Below are 20251 nucleotides of genomic sequence, written 5' to 3' on the forward strand. Positions count from 1 at the left end.
CTCTTGGACTTGGGGGTCTGGTGTGCTCTTGTTGGTCAGTTTAGTCCACTTGCGTCTCCCTGTGCACGTGCATAGTGTAGCTGCTCTAAAGAATAGTTTCATTCTGTGCAAAGCCTGAAATCTGTCCACTTATGCTGACTTCCACTGAATGATTTGTTCATGCCTGTATGCATCATTTTAAAAGAAAAGGATGAAAATGAAAATCTTTTGTAATAATTGATTGGTTGTTGTTAGAGCCCTGTGCTGGTTTCAGTCTTTTAAGAGTGTGAGAGATCAATGACAGGGTTGTTTGAAAAATCTGATCTGCATCCTGTACAGGATATGGGCTGGGTAAATGTTTGTTCCCCAAGTGCTAAAACCCCTTTGCACGTTGTAACGGCTCACCAAAGCACAAGCCACTGTGTCCTTTGGAAGTGTATGTTTTCCTTCAGACAAGATAGGATCTGAGAACATGCATGTGGCCTATAGAGTGTTGTGGCAGACACATCAGTAATTACAGCGTCTGCATGTCCTGTCAGATGGCATTGTGATAGGGGTGGCATAGCAAAGCAAAGCAGCCTGTCATCTCTCATATCCTTACGTTGGTTGACAAGAGAGGCCATGTTTCATCTGACACTGTTTTACAAATTATAAATCCACTTTTTTTTTTTTTAAACTCTTCTGCATAATCAGCGCCAGGAGTGTTGATGTCGGGAGACAGTGAGACATGTCCAAGCATCTGAGATGTCGCTGGATGTGCTTCTGGAATCTCTTAACTGGCCTTTTAATAAATGCTATGTGTTGGTTAAATGCGATGAAAACCAATGACATATCAAGCGCAGTCATTTGTGTGAAAACCTGTACCACTGCTCAGATGTCAGTGGAATCCTCCGAGATTCCTTAATGAAACACCCACAGCTCTCATCTCTCTCGGAGATCACATCATAAAGGCTGTGCAGTCGACTGCATCCCTCCCGTCATTGAACGGCAGCCATGTTGGGACCCGTCGTGCAGGCCACCAGTGCAGGCCTCCTCTAGTCAGACCGGAGAGCTGCTCCTCCATCAAAGGCTCACAGTAGCTCTTTTATATCATCAGATCTGGCTGCAGCCCAAAGCGTCTGTGTCTCGTTACGGCCTCAGCCCACGCCCCTTCCTGATTGATGGCTTCTCCGCTTCACTACCGTTTCTGACTCCTCATGCAAGCCAATGCAAGAAAAGAAACAAACAAATACTCGTGATTGTAAGTGATGGAGGCGAGCAAGGTGAGCTGAGCGCTGAGCTTGTTTATGTGGCGGTGGCTGAGGAGAAGCAGAGGCGCTGGGGAAGGGAAGGGGGCTCTGTGTTTCCTCAGCTTTGTTTAGCTGTGGCTGTAATTTTTTGGCCCCCACTGAGTGCTCATTAGTGCTGGTGTAGAGGTGGAGGTGCCACGGGCCTCATCAGGCCAGCACTAAACACTACCAACAGGACACCGCACGCAGGGAGGCCCACTGGCCATGTGCTGCTGACACGCATTTAAAACGCCTGACTGTCACATGTTACCATGACATTTTCACATGTCTGAGCGGTTAAGAATAAAGCACACAAGTTCAGAATCAGAGTTTCCTCTTATTGTTTTTAAAAGGGCAATATTTCATCAGAGCAGAAAGTTTGCTCAAAAATTGTTTCGATGTTCCATGTTATTCCCCGGTGCATGATTATTCTCCAAGTGCTCACAGAGCAGCAGCAGCAGCGGCAGCAGCAGCAGGCTGTGTGCCCTGGAGCTAGAGGCCTCCGCTCTGCCGCGCTCCCCCAGGGAGGGCCTGCTCAGCAGCTGCTCTCTGTTTGTCTCCGCGGCCTCTCCTGATCTCTCCGCTCCTGCTGTGCTCAGTCTAGGGCCTGATCTTTTGTCCAGCTTATCTTTTACTGTGCTCTTATCAGCCTGTAAAATCTTTACATCTTTGTACCATGAACAGATTACTTTCATTCACTCATGGTCAGTGTTCGCCACTGAGAAACTCCTTCCAGTGTGCATAAGTCTGCTCTCTTTGTACGATCATCATACTTAAGTCATGTGTTTCTACTGGCCTGGTAATCAGTGCAACAGCCTATGTACAATGTTGTGGGGGATTTGCAGCCTTGATTCATTTTCAAAAGAATTGATCTTGAGGGATTGTTGCTTTGTGATGTCTATAAATTCAGGGTGATCATGGATCAGGTAGAACCCATTGTGTGAAATGACAAAAATGGATCAGAGGGGAGCAGTTTCCTTGACAGCGAACAGAGGTGACTGGGTGGCGCTACCTCCGATAGGTCAGGGCAAAGTTGAAAGGTCACAAATGGCTTCTTGTATCCTCTCATCAGGGCAAGGTTGGAGTGGCCTGTGATCGCCATAAAGCCTATCAGAGACCCGCAAAAATAAATCCAATACCAGTCAAGGAGCTGTCCCTCTCCCACCTCTGGTCGTACTCTCAGTGCTTCTCTGATTGGGGTCATTGGCTCTTTTAATTAAAAAATAATGCCTCTCCCCTTCTCTCTCAGTTGATTCATTTATGTTGTAGTATGGTGTGTAGGCTCAATAAAAAATGCAGTGCTGATATTGTCAGTAATTCAACACAAAGTAAGAAGCTGGTCGGTAAGAATGGTCATTCATTTATTGTCTTTCCAGTGTTCATCTCTTTTTTAGAGATGAATTTTTTTTAGAAATTTCATCTCTAAAAAAATCTATTACTATAGATTACTTTATCACATTCTGAGAGTGTGGAGCTGTGTGGCTGCACATGCTGCTCTGTTTGTTGTGGTGTGTTTAGGTTTTCCTTGTCCTCGTCTCAATGAGCCACATGCTAAATCGTTTGTCTGTTTTCTGGCTATTTTTGTCTCATTCATTTTAATTTCCTTTTCTCACGGTCTCCATTTTTTTTTCACCTCCCTCAGAATAGCTTAATGTTCCAGCATTTTTCACAACATTTGCGTTATAAACACAATGAGTGTCCGCAGAAAAGCAGCAACCACATGAAGTGTCCACACCCAAGACCCAATCTACTATGGTGGCACAGGGTTGTGTCTGGCACAACAGCAACAATGTCTTATCATCCCCTAAAGTTCTGAATTGATTGTAATTTTAAAGTATGTTCAGTTGTGTTTGATCACAATAATAAACTGCAAAGTTGCTGATTGTAGTCAGGGCTTGTAATATGGCAGACAGCGATTGCATGAAAAAAGGCTTTGATGATGATTTATGATCCTCATGGCATCCTGAGAAAATGTGTCCAGATTTGCACAATTGTAAACCGCCATCGGCCAATGTTTTGCCTCACTCTGACAAACACCAGTGTGTGTCTTTGGGGTGGGGGTTTGTAGAATGGACGCGGGCTGTGAAGGTTGGGTTTGATGTGCTGAATTGTGCTGGTATTTCAGAAAGGTGATGTACCTGTGACTCTTGGGGGACTGTTTGGGAATGATGAGTAATCATGACACTTGTTCACTGAGTGGTGCAAACAGACCTGGATTTGCTCATGGGGCTGTTCAATAATTCTCTTTCAACAGGATGTCAGTCAATGATGCATGCATATTCTTATGTATATGTTCAGGCAGAGTGAAGCCCTGTCTGTTTAGCTTTCAGTTTTTCCCCCTTTTCCAGCGTTAAATATCTGGATAAGAGAATCCATGCGTCACGGTTTCCACGGCTGCGTTTTACAACTGTGGGTAATGGCAGGTGATTAAATGTAAATTATTAGAGGTATGAAACCATCGGCTGCACAAGTTGTCTCAATAACACTGTCCGCTGGAAGCTGTAAATTTAGCCTCTTGTGTTCAGTCCCAGGGTGGTTTCCCTTTCTACCCAGAAGATTCCAAGAGCGCTCTGCTGCGGTCAGCCTGGAACGCCTGTCGTGTTTTTATCTCACAGTTCAGACTGTGGTGCTGAAATGGTGTTTGGACTGTGAGAAATGTCCAGGCTGAAAGCTGCTAGTGCGTGTGTGGGGAGGAAAGGCCATTGAAAGCTGTTGCTCGGACTGCGGTGGCTTGGTTGTTTGGACTAACACTTGCAAGTTTAACACTTCAGCAGAGGTGCAGACGGCAGAGCTACCGTAATCCTTCCAGAAGTACAGGCCTTCTCCCACTGTCTGTAGTTTTCTGAAATGTTGAGTTTTGAGTGTGTGACTTGTCAGGGCCCTGTTATGCTTGTGGACTCATGAGCCTAATGAGTGAATGTCTCTCTTTCAGGAGTGGCAGAACTCCATCCAGAAGAACGCTGGCCTGGCTTTCATTGAGCTCGTCAACGAGGGCAGGTGAGGATGACCACACCAGCTCACCTTAGGCTCCTCTCGGAGCTCTTTGGTGTCTCTCTGTCTCACCCCCACCCCCACGCCCCCCTCTCTCTTTCCCTCCCTCCCTCCCTCTCTCTCTCTCCACCCGGAGGGCCGTGTTTTCAGATCAGAAGGTCACGGCTGGAAGAGAGGAGAGAGGTCTGCTCCTCAGACTATAAGACTCCCAGCCAATGCTGACGCCTTCCCCTGGGACCTGGGAGTGGGAGTGTGAGGGCCAGATAGAACATGGGACATGAGAAGGACTCCGATATTCAACACACTCTCACTCTCTGGCCTCACTGCCCATTAAGGGATCTGTTTTTCTTGTCATGGTGGACACACATCCCATCCTCTGACCTCCTCCCCCCTCTGCTCCTCATTCTCTCCCTCTCCTGCTCTACCTTTTGTGCTCCACTTCTCCCTCCTTCCTTCCTCACTTGATGAGCCACCTCTGCTCAGTGTGGCTGCTGTTGGTAGAGAGCGGCTGAGAGCGGCTGCTAATAAACAACACAGCCTGAGCCATGTTGGGTCTGACCCGCTCTCCTGCAGACGGCCTGATTTGTGATGCAGGGCCCGGTAACTCTATCCCTGGGCCCTGCAATTGAGTGAAGGTGTGTGTGTGTGTGTGTGGGTGTGCATGTGCGTATGTGTGCCTGTGCGTGTATAGTATGTGTGTGTGTGCGCACGTGTGTGTTGGCCAAGTGGGACATCATAAAGTGGAGTTCAGTGTGGACGTGAGAGCTGTGTGTTATTGATGGCGCATGAGGTCGCCACGGAGACCAGGCCACCTCCGCTCCCCTGCTGCCCGGTGCGGACACACCAGGCTCGAGTTACGGCGGATTCCCGCTCCCTCCCCGCCTCGGCCTGTTATTGTTCCACTTTGCATGCTGGTGACCCCTCCTGACCTGTGAGAGGCTGCAGAGGGGCTGCCGCATGGCCTGGGGTGCATGTTTTATTAGACTAGATACATATGTGAGTGTGTGTGTGTGTGTGTGTGTGAGAAAGGGATGTGGAAAGGAGGGGGTTGAGGAAGGATTTTACAAATGTTTAAACACCAAAGACAACCTGGAGACACCCTGGGTCAGATGCATATCATTAACAAATCAATTAGCGCCCGTGCTCCAGTGTGAAAGTGATAAGTTGAGCGTTAAATTGGATGTTCTGCTCATTTGACACGCTACATTTGCACTGGGCTAGATACGGCTCTTTTTCATAAATCTTAAAAGCCTTTCACCCAAACTGCAGGTACAGTCTGTGTGTGTGTTTCAATGTCCACACACAAGCTGTGCTACTGCAGAGCTGAAAAATCTCAAGAGTATGTTTCTCTCAGAAAATGAAGCCAGATTTATTTTAGATATCTATTTTTTTTGTAAATAAAATCTCAACTGGTTATCATGAGCTAAAAGACAGCAAAAATGTGCGAGATTTAGAGTATTTGAGTGAGATCTTTTTCCCCCCCATGTTGCTTCTCTCCATGTTGTGTTCTGAGGTGTTGGTGTGCGTACGTGACGCTGTTTCCTTCTCTTTTCTCCACAGGCTACTGAGCCACACTATGAAGGACCATCTGGTGCGTGTGGCCAACGAGGCTGAGTTCATCCTGAGCAGACAGAGAGCAGAAGACATCCACAAGCATGCAGAGTTTGAGGTGGGCCCATAGCAGCCTGGCCACATTCAGCACACAGCAGTAACAGCTCTGCCCAGCCCATAGCTCCTCACATCTCCTAACTGAGTTGAGCAGTGGCCACTTCCTCACCCATTCCTGATATACTGTTGAGTTTTTGAACAAGCATGAAGCATCAGTATGTCATTAACACTGTACAGTAAAATAATAAAAAAAGGATATTTTGGTGAGGACAGTAAGGCCAACACATGCCTATATCTAAGTATATTTTCCTAGTTTAACAGAGGAAGTTGATATTTTTTATATACTCTGTCTAATAATTTGGAACACTCTCTGATGTGACCGACTCAGCGAGGGTATATCATTTTTAAGACTCACTCTCTTGTCCAGACTGCTGTCTGTTGCTTTAGCTGAGCTTGTAAGAGTGACGGAGAGTAAATGTTTTCCTTTTCTCTTTTGGCACGTTCCTTTAACCAAACATGCCGTTAAGCTCACGTATTCCCCCAGCCCAGCCTGGCCCCGCTCTGGGCCGGCCTGCGCTACCCCGCAGCTACAACACAAGCTCTGCCTTTCATTAAAGCCAGCCCGTAGTCACAGATTCTTTCTCTTGTGCGCTCCCTCTCTCTGCCCCTCTCCCCCTTGTGTCTCTCTATATTCCTCACCATCTCTTTTTTTAGGCTGTCTCTTTATATGTTTCCCTCCACCCCTTTATATATCTCTCTCTCTCTCTCTCTCTCTCTCTCTCTCTCTCGCTCTCTTTCTCTCTTTCTCTCTCTCTGAATCATGTTCTGTCTTTTGTGTTCCCATTGGGGGTGTATTTTGCCAGTGACAGGAATACAGCATCTTCTCCTCCCCTCACACTCGCCCTCCATTGCTCCTCTTGGTTGGTGTACAGGGGCAGACTGCTGAGCACCCCCCCCCCGCTCACCCTCTAGTTGTAAAATGTTATGCTTTAAGAAAGGTTCAAGGCAGGGTCTGACGCTCAGAAATGAGGAGATGGAGAGGAGGGGAAAAAGTGTAAATGTAAATAGGTGAGGCTATCGGATATCTGCTCTGCTGAGACTGTGTTCTGTGGTGGTAGTCTGTTTAGTTAGGGGCACATGGAGCTCCTGGAGTCATGTGATCATACCCTTAGGCTTTGGGTGCCGACTGCTTGTCACCAGCGTCAATCAGATTTGCAAATCAGGTCTTTCGTGAGACTTTCGTTGTTATTGTTCCTCACTGCCATGAGCCCAGAGTTACTGGCTTTGGCTCCAGCGTTGGTGTAGCCCTTCTGCAAAAGCTATGCTAGCTTCATGTGTAAGCAACTGTGTCAGGGGGTATGTGATTTTTGGATTGTATAGAGCATCGTGAAGAGGGACTTTGGACAAGCTTGTCATCTGGAAGGCAGACAGCTTTGTCCCTGTTCCAGGAGAATGTAATAGAATGCTCTAATGATCCCCAATCAAACCTCTGCTGAGTGCAGGAATAGGATGGGATCCTGTCCTCCATATGTTTCCTCTCTGTGCCCAGATCAGTCATATGATCTCGGAGGAGATTCTGATGGCTGCATCGCTGTGGTCTATTGGATTGCAGTGCCTGTTCACATTATCAGCCCGATGGGCAAAGGTTATCTCAGAGATTTTTGACACTCTCTTCTCTTCCATTCCATATAAGACAGAGCAGGTAGTGTACGGTGGTGAAGTCCTGCCTGAGGCAGTGAGAGGACTGGGCTCCCTCTGATGGTTATTTAACTATGCTGTCTGCTCACAATGCCATCTGTGAGAACAAACTGAGGGCCCCACTGCTCAGAGTTACGTAGTGATGTGGGGAATTCTCTTCCTGGCTCTTTCTCACGGCTAGACTAACACTGTCAGGTACAATTATGGGCATTTTTATCAGTCAAAGTCAGCACTACTTACTGAGTGGAGCTGTTCATTCTCGAACTCGCTGTTAAATGGGGCCCAGCTTTTAAAAGTCAGACAGCACCAGACAAGGAAACGCTAGTGTCAGATCAAAACTGAGCAGGAATAGTGCAGAGTTTTATGTAATTACACCAGGAAGTCAGCCATCACAAAAGGAAGTCGGTGACTGTGCCCCAAATTCTTAGTGTGCCTTTGTTAAAGGCAAGAGTAATTTGTTCCTACTCTGGTCAATAGCTTATTTCTTTTTGCTTACATCTGGCTCATACTGAAGACCGAGGTGATCACTACCATCAACCAGTTTTATCAGTCAGTTTTTTCGGGGGCGTAGTGGAGCAGCAGTAGAACGGCCATCTGGGAAATGGTCAGCTGACACATGGGATAAAGGCGGTTGATAAATCATACTTACTTTATGTTAGTGTTTCTGTAGTTGATAGTTTTGCAACAAAGTAATACAGTACATTCAATATAACGCATATTATATGTTGCACTATAAAATTTGGGGGCTTTACTTAAAGGCAAAGCATACTCAATATTAAGCACCCAGGGCCTAAGGAGAGGACATGGTTTGTACCTGTTTGCTTTGTTGCTTACTCCACTACAGTAATCAACAGGGGTGTCTACAGTACATGTATGATTTACAAGGGCTATCAAACAGCTTCCTCCTGTTTTATTGAATTAAACTCACTCCAGAACACTCAACAGTGAGGTCTGGTGTTTCAGGCCCACCCCTCTCTGCCCGATCATCTTCACAAACATGTGCAGTACCTACCATCAGACGCTCCACCACCACAGCAACTTTGAGCCAGTAACACCTATTAGGGCTAGGGGTACCCCCAACCCCTCGTGTTCAGTTGTTCCTTCTACCAAAGTGGTGATGTTTTTGGTGCTGTGTCTGTCTGTAAGCAGGATCACGCAGAAGCAATCAGCTGATTTTCATGAAACTTAGTGGAAAAGTGCGTAGCGTAGGCCAAAGAAGAACTCAACAAACAAATTATGGAGAAGATCTGAATCATGGGACATACACAAATTTACTTTAGCTAACATTGCTAGATACAGCATTTGGCCACAATTGAAGTCTCTGCATCTTGACTACGATTTTAGTTAATTCCTTTCACATTGCCTTAAAGTAAGTTAGCTGAAAGAGGTAGGAGTTAAAAATAACTTAATAAAGTAAAATAAAAATAATATATTTTTTTAATGTTGCCATCTTGCTGGTCACTGTCATTTCAGGCAGCACAACATTATGTATGGTTCATTATTTGTTTTGCTGTAAATCCCACTGTGTATGTGAAAAAAAACATTAGATTACTGTGTATGACAATTAGGTTTATTTGATATTACTAGCATATTTATTTAGAAATCATTCACATTTATTTGAATGTATTATTTTTCTAAGCGATTAATGGTCCATCAACCAGAAGGTTACAAAGACAGTTAAATCCTCAATGCAGAGTTCAGGGAATATTAAAGTTGTTTTCTTGTAAGTGATTAAAAAAAGTATGTGTACTCTGGACATGATCCTAAATGAATTGATAGAAAAAAATATTTGAAAAATATCCAGATACGTAAAGGAAAACGCTCTTAAACAGGCTCATGGAACAACCTTGAGTACCAGGTTTAAGGTGCTCATTTAGCTCCAGATACTATGTGTAGTTTTGAGTTGTCTTGAACGCACCATTAGGTTAGTAACACCACTCTTCCATTGACTTGCATCGTACAGTGCCACACACAGTATGTAGTGGTAATACATCACATCAAACAGATGTTTCTTCACATTCTCTTGCTATTTCTAGGCCATTTCTGAATGTTTTACACTAAAATAAACTACATGTCCCCTTTAATCTCTATCTCTGGTGCAATGTGTTGTCATTTGTACTTTCTTCACCCACATCTTTAAAGGTTGCTTTAATGTTGATTAAACCTTCCTATCAAACTTCTTTCTTCACATATTTCCTTACATACATGTCTATTATGTTTAACACTAGAAGACAGTGGTTTCCATGAAAGGGTTTTCTGTTGTCTGTCTCCTGAGCAGTGTTGTATGAAACACTTCCTTTTTTTTTGTCGTTCAAATCCCAATCTTCTATAATCAGATACGCGGCATAGCCAGCACAAACTATGTTTCACAATTGAATTCCTCACTTAAATGTAGTTGCTCCTCAGTGACCTCTGAGAGAAGCGTGGAGCCGATAAGTGTGCCTCTGATATTGCTGTATTGATTTTCCTCCGTTTGGGCTCGGCTGTTTCTCTCTGTGGTCCTGGTTTCATTTTGCAGTGCCACAATAAAAATAACAGGCCAATGAAACCTGCCCCCCGGGGGGAGAGCCGGCGCTTGCCAAAGGCCTCCTCCATTTTAAAGGCTAGCCTTTACCCCATTTCAGATTTTCAGACAAATGTTAAAAAGTGCATGGTTTGCCCAAGCTTGTGTGGATTTGTGTGTTAGTGTGGTGGAGTTGCGTGTTCCTGGTGTCACACACATCTGCTAAATGCTCCTTTCACGGCTCCCTCAGTGGTGCTTTGAGGATTGGACATCCTTCTCAGTGTGGAGAACAAGCATTGATTCTTGACTGATGGCTAAGCTGTCCCAATAAGCAAGTGAGTCTGAAGCTAATAGGCTTTCTTTTCCACAATGTGCGTGTTTGTGTGTCTGTGTGCACGTGTACACTGACTACACTCTCAAGAGAGAAAGCATATTTCTATCTAGGAATGCTTAACTGTAGTTTCATAAAAGCCCCAGATGTCATTGTTTCATGCTTAAACATGGGTGTCCTTTTGACATGCTTCTGTTTGGTCCTGTACACACCGGAGCCTCTGCCGGCTCTCTGCCTGGTTTGATCCAGCGCTCAGAGGAGAGGGATGTCCTCCCACTTCTGTCCTGTGAAGCAGCGTGTTGCAGCACCTTAGCTGTCCTCAGGACACAGGCTGTGGCCTGCCAGACTGCAGAAAGTGAATTATTCAAGAGATAAAAGTGAATTTATGTTTACTCCCTGTCAGGGTTTATATGCACCTCTGCCTGAAATGGAGGAGCCTGGTGATTTAGACAAGTTTGCGCTTGGGAGATTCATAACATATGCTCTCTGCCCCCCCCCTCTCTGTCTCTCCCTTTCTGTGTTCTGTGGCCCTTATTGAGTTATCTTCACCCTGGAGAGTAAGTTATTATAGCGACACTAGGGGCTGACACTGAGGGAGATAACAGGAGGAAATCCAATTACCTTTTAGTGTTTTCTTTCTAATAGGATCCCTAATGCGGAAGAGATCTCTTCCCCATCGTGCCCCTGATTCAAACGGGCGATCGCATCTGATACCTGTGTGGGTATGAAGAGCGCGAGAGAGAGAGAGAAAGAAAGATAGAGACAGAGAGAGCGGGGGGAGAAATCGAAGTCCTCTTTTTTATGGGTCCTTCATTAGGGATGAGATGTGGAGGGCTGTGGGGCACAAGGCCAGATGCTGGGGTCCAGATAGCGTTGAAGGAGAGAGCGTGAGGTCACCAGTGGTCCCCCCACTCTATCTTTTTTCACTCTCTCTCTCTTGTGCTCGCCCTTCTTTTATTGTCAGCCATCACTTGATCTTGATGTGCAGTAATTGAATAGACTCCTGATGGTGGTATGCGTGAGATTGTCTGCTGTGGTTTCTGTAATTAGTGCTTCGTGTCTTTGTTCCTCGTCAGGCTGTAAGGTGATTCGCGCCACTAATGGCATCAACCCTGCATTCACCCTCATTATAGGCATCGTCTAGCCTCCTAACGTCATTAGTCCAGCATCCTCTCCGCACCCCCACAACTCCGATATAATCTGGACCAGCACAACTGCACACTGACCCTCAAAACAGGATTGGTCTTTTTGATTTCAGATTTACAGTGTTTTATTAACTAATGTTTATTAATTGCATTGTAAAGATACCTTTAGTTGAGATTCTATACGTCCCAATCTTTATTTACATCTTTGGAACATGTTTCTAATCCAAGGGTTTAGGAGGAAGAGATGTGCATGTTTTCCTCCGTCAGCTTGGCTCATGCGTGAACCCATGAGAGCTTTAAGTGTTGCCCCGACGCTGTGAGCGTAATCTCTTTATTGGCCCTTAATGGGGTTTAATCCCTCTCGTAATGGCTGGCTTTTTGAAGGGATTAGAGTGGATTGCTTGGCAGTATTAATATAATTGTCTTCACTGAGATTATGGAGTGAATGGTTGAGAAGAGACTCTTCCAGGGTTTGCATTCAGTTTTCACATAAAGATGATATACTTTTTAATGTTAGTGACGTGGAAACGTCTCACATAATTCTCTCACATAAGTCTGGTGAATGCATTATCTCTGGCTTTTGACCTTGTGTTGTGAACACCAGATATGAATCCATCATATATGCACAAATGAGCTGTGTTCCACTGCCATATCATTTAAAGCACTTCTTGCCTGTGATGTATTTAGGTTATTGTCAAATTGAAATGATTTGTATTGTCTACTTTCACTAAAATTGAAATCATTTCTACTTTCTAGATATTCTACCACCTCCAGATTAAGTCAGTGTTGGAGACAGACAACCGTAGCCTGTTCTTTTCCCCCTTGCTCTTGCTCTGCTTTTTCTGCCATATATGTTTGTGTTATTTTCGCTCAGTTAAAAATATCCCCCTGCATTTGTAAATCAAGTCGCGTTCCAGAGGACACCTTCATTTTTCATCTCCAGTGCATCTCCCTCATTTGACTATTTTTCACCTCAAAAGGACAGTTAATTCCTACGATTCCTCACGTGGCGTGACCTTGAAGTCATCAGGAGTCGGCGCAGCGTGGCCCTCAGCTGACTAATGGGGGTGCGGCAGTGTCTGGTGGAGAGGGGGAGGGGGAGGGGGGGCCTGGGCCAAGATGAAGAGTCTGCCATCCACGCATTGTGACCAGTCCATTAAAAGCCCAGAATGAGCCGGGAGAGCGCCGGCCAGAGAGATACTTTGATAAGTTGTTGCGTCGGCGTTAACCTTGATGGTCAGTGTGGAATGAGGATGGGGATGTAGGGGGCAAACATGTTCCACTCTGCTCCAGAGGGACAGTTATTTATTTCTTTCTGGCTCTTCTCCCCCTCTGCTCATCTGGGGAGTGAGTGAGAATGAGGGAGAAGCGGCGGGGGAGAATCAATAGTGAGACAGCGCTGTCTGACAGGAGCATCGTTCCAGAATTGAGGTTGCTGTCAGACGTTGTCATGCGCTGACTTTTGTTCGCCATTGTACTTTTAAGCTGTCATTTTTCTTGCTTGTCGTCCCCTCGCGCTCCGAGCCCTTTTGTCTGAATTCCCCTGGTGCTGTTTTTTTTTTATTCCCCCAAATTTAAACTTGGAACGGAAGGGCCAAAGGATGAAGTACAAGACAGAGGAGAAATGTATGAAATCTGATTTGTTCTACATCTCCATATTTGTTTCTTTGTTCTCTTCCCCATCTCCCCATCCCCCTGCTCTGTCTTTTCCCCATGGTTCCCGTCCAGACCTTCTAGGAATACCTTATTTGCTGTAGATTTGCATTCCAGCAGAGCAGCGACAAGGACATTCCCGTCAGCTGCATAGCTTTTCTGTCTAAATGACGCCCTTGGGGAGAGAGTGGATGCTAGATGGGACAGTCAATTGGGAAGGAAGGGAAGGTGATAGCTCTGGCCCCTACCAGCTCTGGAAACATCAGGAGAGAGTACAAATCCAAATGGCTTTTTAATAAGATCCCAGCTGTGCGTCTGCGGTGCCAGCCAGCGCTCGAGCGGCGCCTCAGGAGCCCTTGTCGTTGGTGTGCATCACGCGCGCTGTGCAGGCCACACAGGCCACACTGCAGTAGTCATTGGAGCCACCACACAAACAAGAGGTAATGAGGCACTGCCCCGCAGAGCTGCATGATTATGCTTTTGAACCCTCTGCTGGAGAGGCAGACGGGAGGTCTTCTGTGGGCGCAGCAGTGTTTACGTGCTACTGATGGCAGAGAGAGCCTCATCCAAGCCCCTCAAACTGATTAGGAAGCAATCTGCCTTATGTGGTGGCATCTAAACATTCACTAGCGTAAAGAATACTCAGAAGGAAAAGTCATCTGCATCTGTTTTTTTTTTTTTTTAAAACGTTTTATATTTGTTGTATTTGGTACTCTGATCTGGGCCCGTATTCACAAAGAATAGGTTAGGTTAAAAGTAACTGGCGGATTTAGGAGAAATTCTTTAAAATAATGTCTGTGTCCGTCGTAACTTTAGGACTCCTATGAGTAATTCACAAAGCACAAGTAGCACTTTCACAGTCTGGGACAGGTTATAACTAAGTAACTAATGTAGTTGAGAAGACTCCTAACTTACAAAGACCTATTCACAAACAATGGTAAGCAGCTGTTTGTAGCATTTCACATCACACTGTTTTGAAATGCACTTGCAGAATCGCTTACATAAGATATCAATCGCAAGCGAGTAATTGTGCATTGTAAGGGGGATGCCATAACACCACCAACAAGACACAAAACCGTTCATTTTCAAGATTTAAACTAAATGTAACGTTTCATTATAAATCAAATTCAAGTGCTTCTCGTCTATGCAAACGTGTCTTCATACAGATTCATTAAAAAAATGTTGCAAAGATACTGCATCAATTCATAGTGTATTCCATCACTAGGCTATTTACCTTGTAGCCTGTTGTATGTATGTATGTATTTATGTATTTATTTATTTATTTATTTATTTATTTATTTATCTCGTCCTTCATGGTACTCTTGTAGCGCATGCCTTTTCACCAGCAAAGACCTGTCACTCATCATCAGCCAATCACCATGGTTGCTGCAAGCATTTTAAGAGTTGTCAGTGTCCTTACTAAAAGTTGGTTTCAGCTGTGAATATGTTTTAAGAAAAAACCCCTAGTTAAAAACGTTTAGTGCGATTTAGAAGTACTCTTAGCGGTAAGATAAAATGCTTTGTGAATGTGTGCCCTGATCTGATAAAGCATTGGAATAGTGAAGGATTGAAAGCCTCAGAAGATTGCGAGAAGGTATGCATGACGTAAACGTATAATTTGGAATATGATTTGTTTTATTTAGAGCTGTTGTTCTGTTTTTAAGGCTAGGAATGGCCACTTTCTCAATAGCTTTTGTGTATGTGCAAAAGAAAAAAATGGAATCATTAAGGTAGAACACCTTCTGCCCAATTGCTCAATTCAACAGTCTGTATCATTTTACACGGTGGAGTGTGTTGTGGCAGTTGTGCCTGGTTTTATTCTTTTGCTCCAACAATATGTTTTGTCGAGCCGTCATTTGCCTGTGACTCTGGTGGAACCATTCTGTCTGTGCATGCGTGAGCTCAGCGGTTCTGGGGACCATTACTCTGTCTGTGGCCATAACAGCCCACCTCTGCCTCCCCTCCCACCCTACACACACACACACACACACACAGAATGACACAGATTACACCACACCCGCTAGTCAGCCTTGATCTCCCAGTTCTAATAGAAAACTGAGGATACAGCCCTCAGTGCATTTCAGAGTGCTGCTTTGGTGATATGCTGTTGTGGGGGTATCATAGGCCTGTAGAAGAGACTGCCCTGGACTAATGGTCCACTATGATCTGATGTTTCCTCTGTGGCCCCAACACCACCATGCAGGTTTCATTGGAGTGTGTTGACTACCTATTGTTTCTGACAGCATCCACATACATTTGACCCAAGAAAGGATGCAGACCATGTGCATATCCCTCCTCCCCATTTAAAGAAAGAGCTTTACTGGCTGTGGTCAATCCCTCATTGGCTAGACTGGTGGGTAGGTTGCTAATTTAGAGGTTTTGTTTGTAATGAAGGTTGGTTTTCATTTATGAAGTGCTGATGTGGGGTGTTGAGTTTAGTGATAATTAACTCTTCCTGCTACTGTTGAATTTGGCGTGGTTTTTCTTCTGGGCAGTTTAGCAGATAGCACATTTTTGTTACTGTATGATTTATTGTGTGCATATTTACTGATGTTCTCAATTAATTTCCAACGAGTGAATTTCCTTGTTTGTTAGTAAAAGCCAAAATGTGTGTGTTCTACATACAGTATGTTTTAAAAATCATAAAGTGACTTTATGCTCCTTTCCTATGTTAGTGTGTGTGTGTGTGAGGTCCAGGCCTGTGCCTCCCTCACAGACACAAGATGAATGGACACCCCCCTCTCACATGTCTGTCCCCTCTGCCTCTGCTGGCATTTCCAGAGGTTAACATTTAAACATTTACCCCCACCCTTCCCCTTCCCCTTCCCGTGCCCCCCTCTCTCTCCGTCCTTTAAACATGTTTCATCTCTCTCTCCCCCGCTCCTATCTCCCTGTTTAAGGTCAGGCCAGACTTTAATGCTGCACAAAGAGACATAGATTGATAATTAGGGGAGAGCGGATGCTGTAATGTGATTTATACCTATGGATTTCCTGTCAGATATGAAGAGTTGTCCCCCAAATTGGAGGGGAAGCTCCATTACGGAGCACTCTGCGGTGGTTACTGCTTCAAGTTTTGCCTGAGCAGGTTGCATTTGCCAGGGGCCTTGTGTCTGCACAGCTCCCTACTGTATCTGTGTCTGTTGCTGGTGGGCTGCAGCCTCTGCTGGCTCTAATCTAATTTCGAGCCATAACACACAATGGATGGAGTAGGGGAATTGCATTAGAGGGGTTGCCGATCGTTGCCTTAACCTTTAGACTGAGATAGCTTTCTGCAGGGCTGCTTGGTTTTTGTGCTCTGGTTTTGAGCTCCTCCAGACCCTCAGCAACCTGCCTCTGCTCCTTATGTGCTCCACGTCCATACAACGAAAACATGCATCTGTTATTAGTTTCCCTGTAAACCCATATCATTGAAATATGTATTTTTAAGGTGTGGTACTTTAAACAATAGTCAATTTTATATAAATGATATCTTCTGTGCAAAGTTTCATTCCTTGAATTTTTTTCACCAGTTGAAGGTGTTTCCCCATCTTGCAGTAAGATCAAAGGACCTCTCAGATAACAAATTCTGACAAAGAAATATGTTCCCCTCTTTGCATTGTAGGTATTTTCAGATTTTACACCCTGGAGGCATAAGTAAATATGTGTCCAGTGATATTAATCACTTTGACAACAGGCCAGAAATGACCCCACACTTTCATTTGTTACCACCGTGGCTAGAATTTCTACACACCGGCTGTATGTAATCTCCTCCCTCTCTCACACACACACACACACACACACACACACACACACACACGCATGCATACACAGAGGAAAACACACTCACAATCCTAATCAATGGTGTGGCCCTTCAGGTCCATGATTAGCAGTGTCATAAATCATTCCAGGAGGTTTACTTTGGAACGCTGTCTGTGAAAATGGCCACTATTAACAATGGAATAATTAATAATTGGACTAATAATAACAGCAAGGTCAGTCAGTCTCAAAGGCCGCTGACTGACCTATTATGTGAAGTTCCCTGTGGTTGATCCAATTATCACTGGGTGTGGGATGTTATTGGGCTTGTGTAGGGTTAACTAATATTAGCTGAACATCACCATCACCATTAGCTCAGCTGGTTTAGGACAATAATAATGTCAAAGCATATGTTTATTGGTAAGTAACAACATTAAATATATTTTTAAATTAAAGGTGCTCTAAGCCAGTGTTTCTCAAATGGGGGTACGCGTACCCCTGGGGGTTCGTGAGATTTTAAAATATACATTTAAAAAATAGAATCCTTGCAAAAATACTTTAAAAACAATTATGTAATAAATATTTTACATATTAAATATTTCAGGAAAATATAAGTTCATAAAATTAATTTTATATTTCAGTAGACTATTCAATTTCATTGTCCTAAAAACCCAGAGTCCCCCCCATACCAGGATGGTTCAACCCAACCTGTCACGTGCCACCCGTCATCACCTGTCAATCACTGTCAAAACTCAAACGATGGAGTCGTGGTTGAAGCGTAGTCTTTTTCTGAACTAAAAATGTTTTGCGCTGGTTAGGGGGTACTTGGCTGAAAAAATATTTCACAGGGGTACATCACTGAAAAAAGGTTGAGAACCACTGCTCTAAGCGATGCTGGGTAACGTCACTTCTGTTGACTTTCAAACAAAACAGAGAGCTAGCTCGTAACTTCCTCCCCCTCCCTCACATGCTGCTTCCGTGTAATTGACACGCTCCTAAACACGCATCTCGTCTGTGATTTGGCGGAACAGTTTGTTATGTTTTCATGGGCTAGGTTTGCCCAGGTTGTGTGCCTTGCTCAAGGGCACTTCAGCCGTTCCTACTGATCGGGGTTCGAACCGGCAACCCTCTGGTTACAAGTCCGAAGCGCTAACCAGTAGGCCACGGTTGCCCCAGAATATTGAAGAGTGAGATGTGTTGTCCTGTCCTGTCCTGTCCTGTCTTGTCCATTGTGATATTGAAGAGTGAGATGTGTTGTCCTGTCCTGTCTTGTCTTGTCCATTGTGATATTGAAGAGTGAGATGTGTTGTGTTGTCCTGTCCTGTCCTGTCCATTGTAATATTGAAGAGTGAGATGTGTTGTCCTGTCCTGTCCTGTCCATTGTGATATTGAAGAGTGAGATGTGTTGTCCTGTCCCGTCCCGTTGCAGTCCCACTGTGCGCAGTATGCTGCTGAGAAGCGAGATGAGGAGAAGATGTGTGACCACCTCATCCGTGCCGCCAAGTACCGCGACCATGTCACTGGCACCCAGCTGATCCAGAAGATCGTCAACATCCTCACTGACAAACACGGTGCCTGGGGAAACTCCTCATTCAGGTACATCCTCAGCCACTTGGCGTGCTATCAGGCAGTGATCTCTACCAAATACTCTGGGTCTCTTTCTTAAGGCCCATTCACACCAAGAACGATAACTATAAATAAATATCGTTCTCGTTAATATGAATGACGACGTTCACACATAAACTATAACGATAACGACATGAAGAACGATATCGTTGGGGATCACTTTCAGAGCGATTTTCACAACGATAAAATGCTAATAGCCAATCAGAACCCATCGAATTTTAGCCGTCACATTCATTAACACAAGGAGAGACTTTGTTTATCGTTGTTCAGTGTGAATGCTTTTATCGTTATGGATATAGTTATCATTATAGTTATCATTATCATTCTTGGTGTGAATGGGCCTTTACTCTTTTCTCCAAATGAACATCACAAAAAGTCATTGTTGCATGGGTGTTTACTGAATGTGTTGATGATTTTGTCTTACGCATCTTACCAGAATTTTTAGTCACTAAATCCAATGTACCAGGTGTGACTATGAAATAGATTGTTATTAGTACACGAATTACAGGAGTGGAGCAAGTTTTCTTCCTTAAAATTGAGTTACAGCATTACTCTCAATAGCCACACCTTGTACCTCAGCGTGATTCTGCATTTGCATTCTGTAGAGGTTTGTTGAATTCTACTTATTTTCTAAAAAGGCCTTTTTTCTAGGAGTGCATGTGGCTCACTTAATTTTCAAAAGCTCACACTGCATCTCCTCAGGGAAATGTGTCTGTAAAACACAAGCAAGTGCACTGCTGCACTTGATCCCCATCTCACACACACACACATATACACACACACACACATGCATACACTCACACACACACACACACAGGCATAGAGTAACAAAGTCATTACTCCTCTCTCATGCTATTCCGTCCCCCTTCTCCGCTTGCGTTGGGTATTGATGTCTCCCCCACCTTTCCCCTCTCGGAGCCTCTATTAGTGGTACACTCAGACTAGCTATTTCCGTCTTTTATTCATCCACGCAGTCATTATTCCTCCTGGGCGCTGGGCGGCCGGCCCGCCCCTTGGCCGTGTGCGTGTGTTTGGGTATATGAAGCTGGGCTGGGCTGGGCTGTCCTGAAGCCGCGGCATGATGCATGGCTGCTGGAGAGAGATGAAAGCCATTACTGCATTACCTCGCCATTACCGGCCAAACAGAAAGCCCCCTGTATTTATGTCAGCAAACAAGCGGCCGCTGGGATGGAACAGAAAAATCTGCCCTAATGATGCCTGTCTGCTTGCATAGGTTTTTTGTCTAATCTGATGGTAGCTGCAGAGAGAATTTATCTCTTGCCCCCTGTTACATTCCAACTCATTTCTTTTCCCATAGTTTGAGGGAATTTCTCCAGGGACTCATCTCTAGTCTTCCGGGTTGCATTGGCTTTTCCTGATCTCACTTTGCTAGTTTTTTTTCTATTCTCCCTTTTTTTATGTCTTTGGTTTTCATTTTTCTACCCATTTCAATTTAATCTGCTTCCTATATACACATTTAAAATATGCAGGACACACACACACACACACACACACAGTGGTGCTGCACGTGCAGGCCTCCTCTGGGTGCTCCCTCTCTGGGAGGATGCGGGTGCTGGGCTCCTCTGGCCATTACTGCTGTGTGCTGGGCTTTGCCGTGCTGCAGTATTGATGACTTGTGTAATGGGGTCGGATGGGCGCGGGCCCATGTTGGCAGTGGCCCTCAGAGCGGGCAGAGCCTCCAATCAATCACAAT

General features: G+C 44.8%; 1 protein-coding gene across 7 annotated transcripts in view; it reads left to right on the forward strand.

The window, feature by feature from the left end:
• lrba (LPS responsive beige-like anchor protein) overlaps positions 1–20251 on the forward strand; it is a 197246-nt gene that overhangs the window by 72555 nt on the left and 104440 nt on the right. For all 7 annotated transcript variants that reach the window (XM_048245589.1, XM_048245607.1, XM_048245615.1 and 4 more), the window contains 3 exons: positions 4180–4244; positions 5799–5907; positions 18341–18507. In XM_048245589.1, coding sequence (XP_048101546.1) covers positions 4180–4244; positions 5799–5907; positions 18341–18507 — 341 coding nt within the window. The remainder of the gene's footprint in view (positions 1–4179; positions 4245–5798; positions 5908–18340; positions 18508–20251) is intronic.

Source organism: Alosa alosa, chromosome 1 (assembly GCF_017589495.1).
Source record: "Alosa alosa isolate M-15738 ecotype Scorff River chromosome 1, AALO_Geno_1.1, whole genome shotgun sequence".
NCBI lineage: Eukaryota > Metazoa > Chordata > Actinopteri > Clupeiformes > Clupeidae > Alosa > Alosa alosa.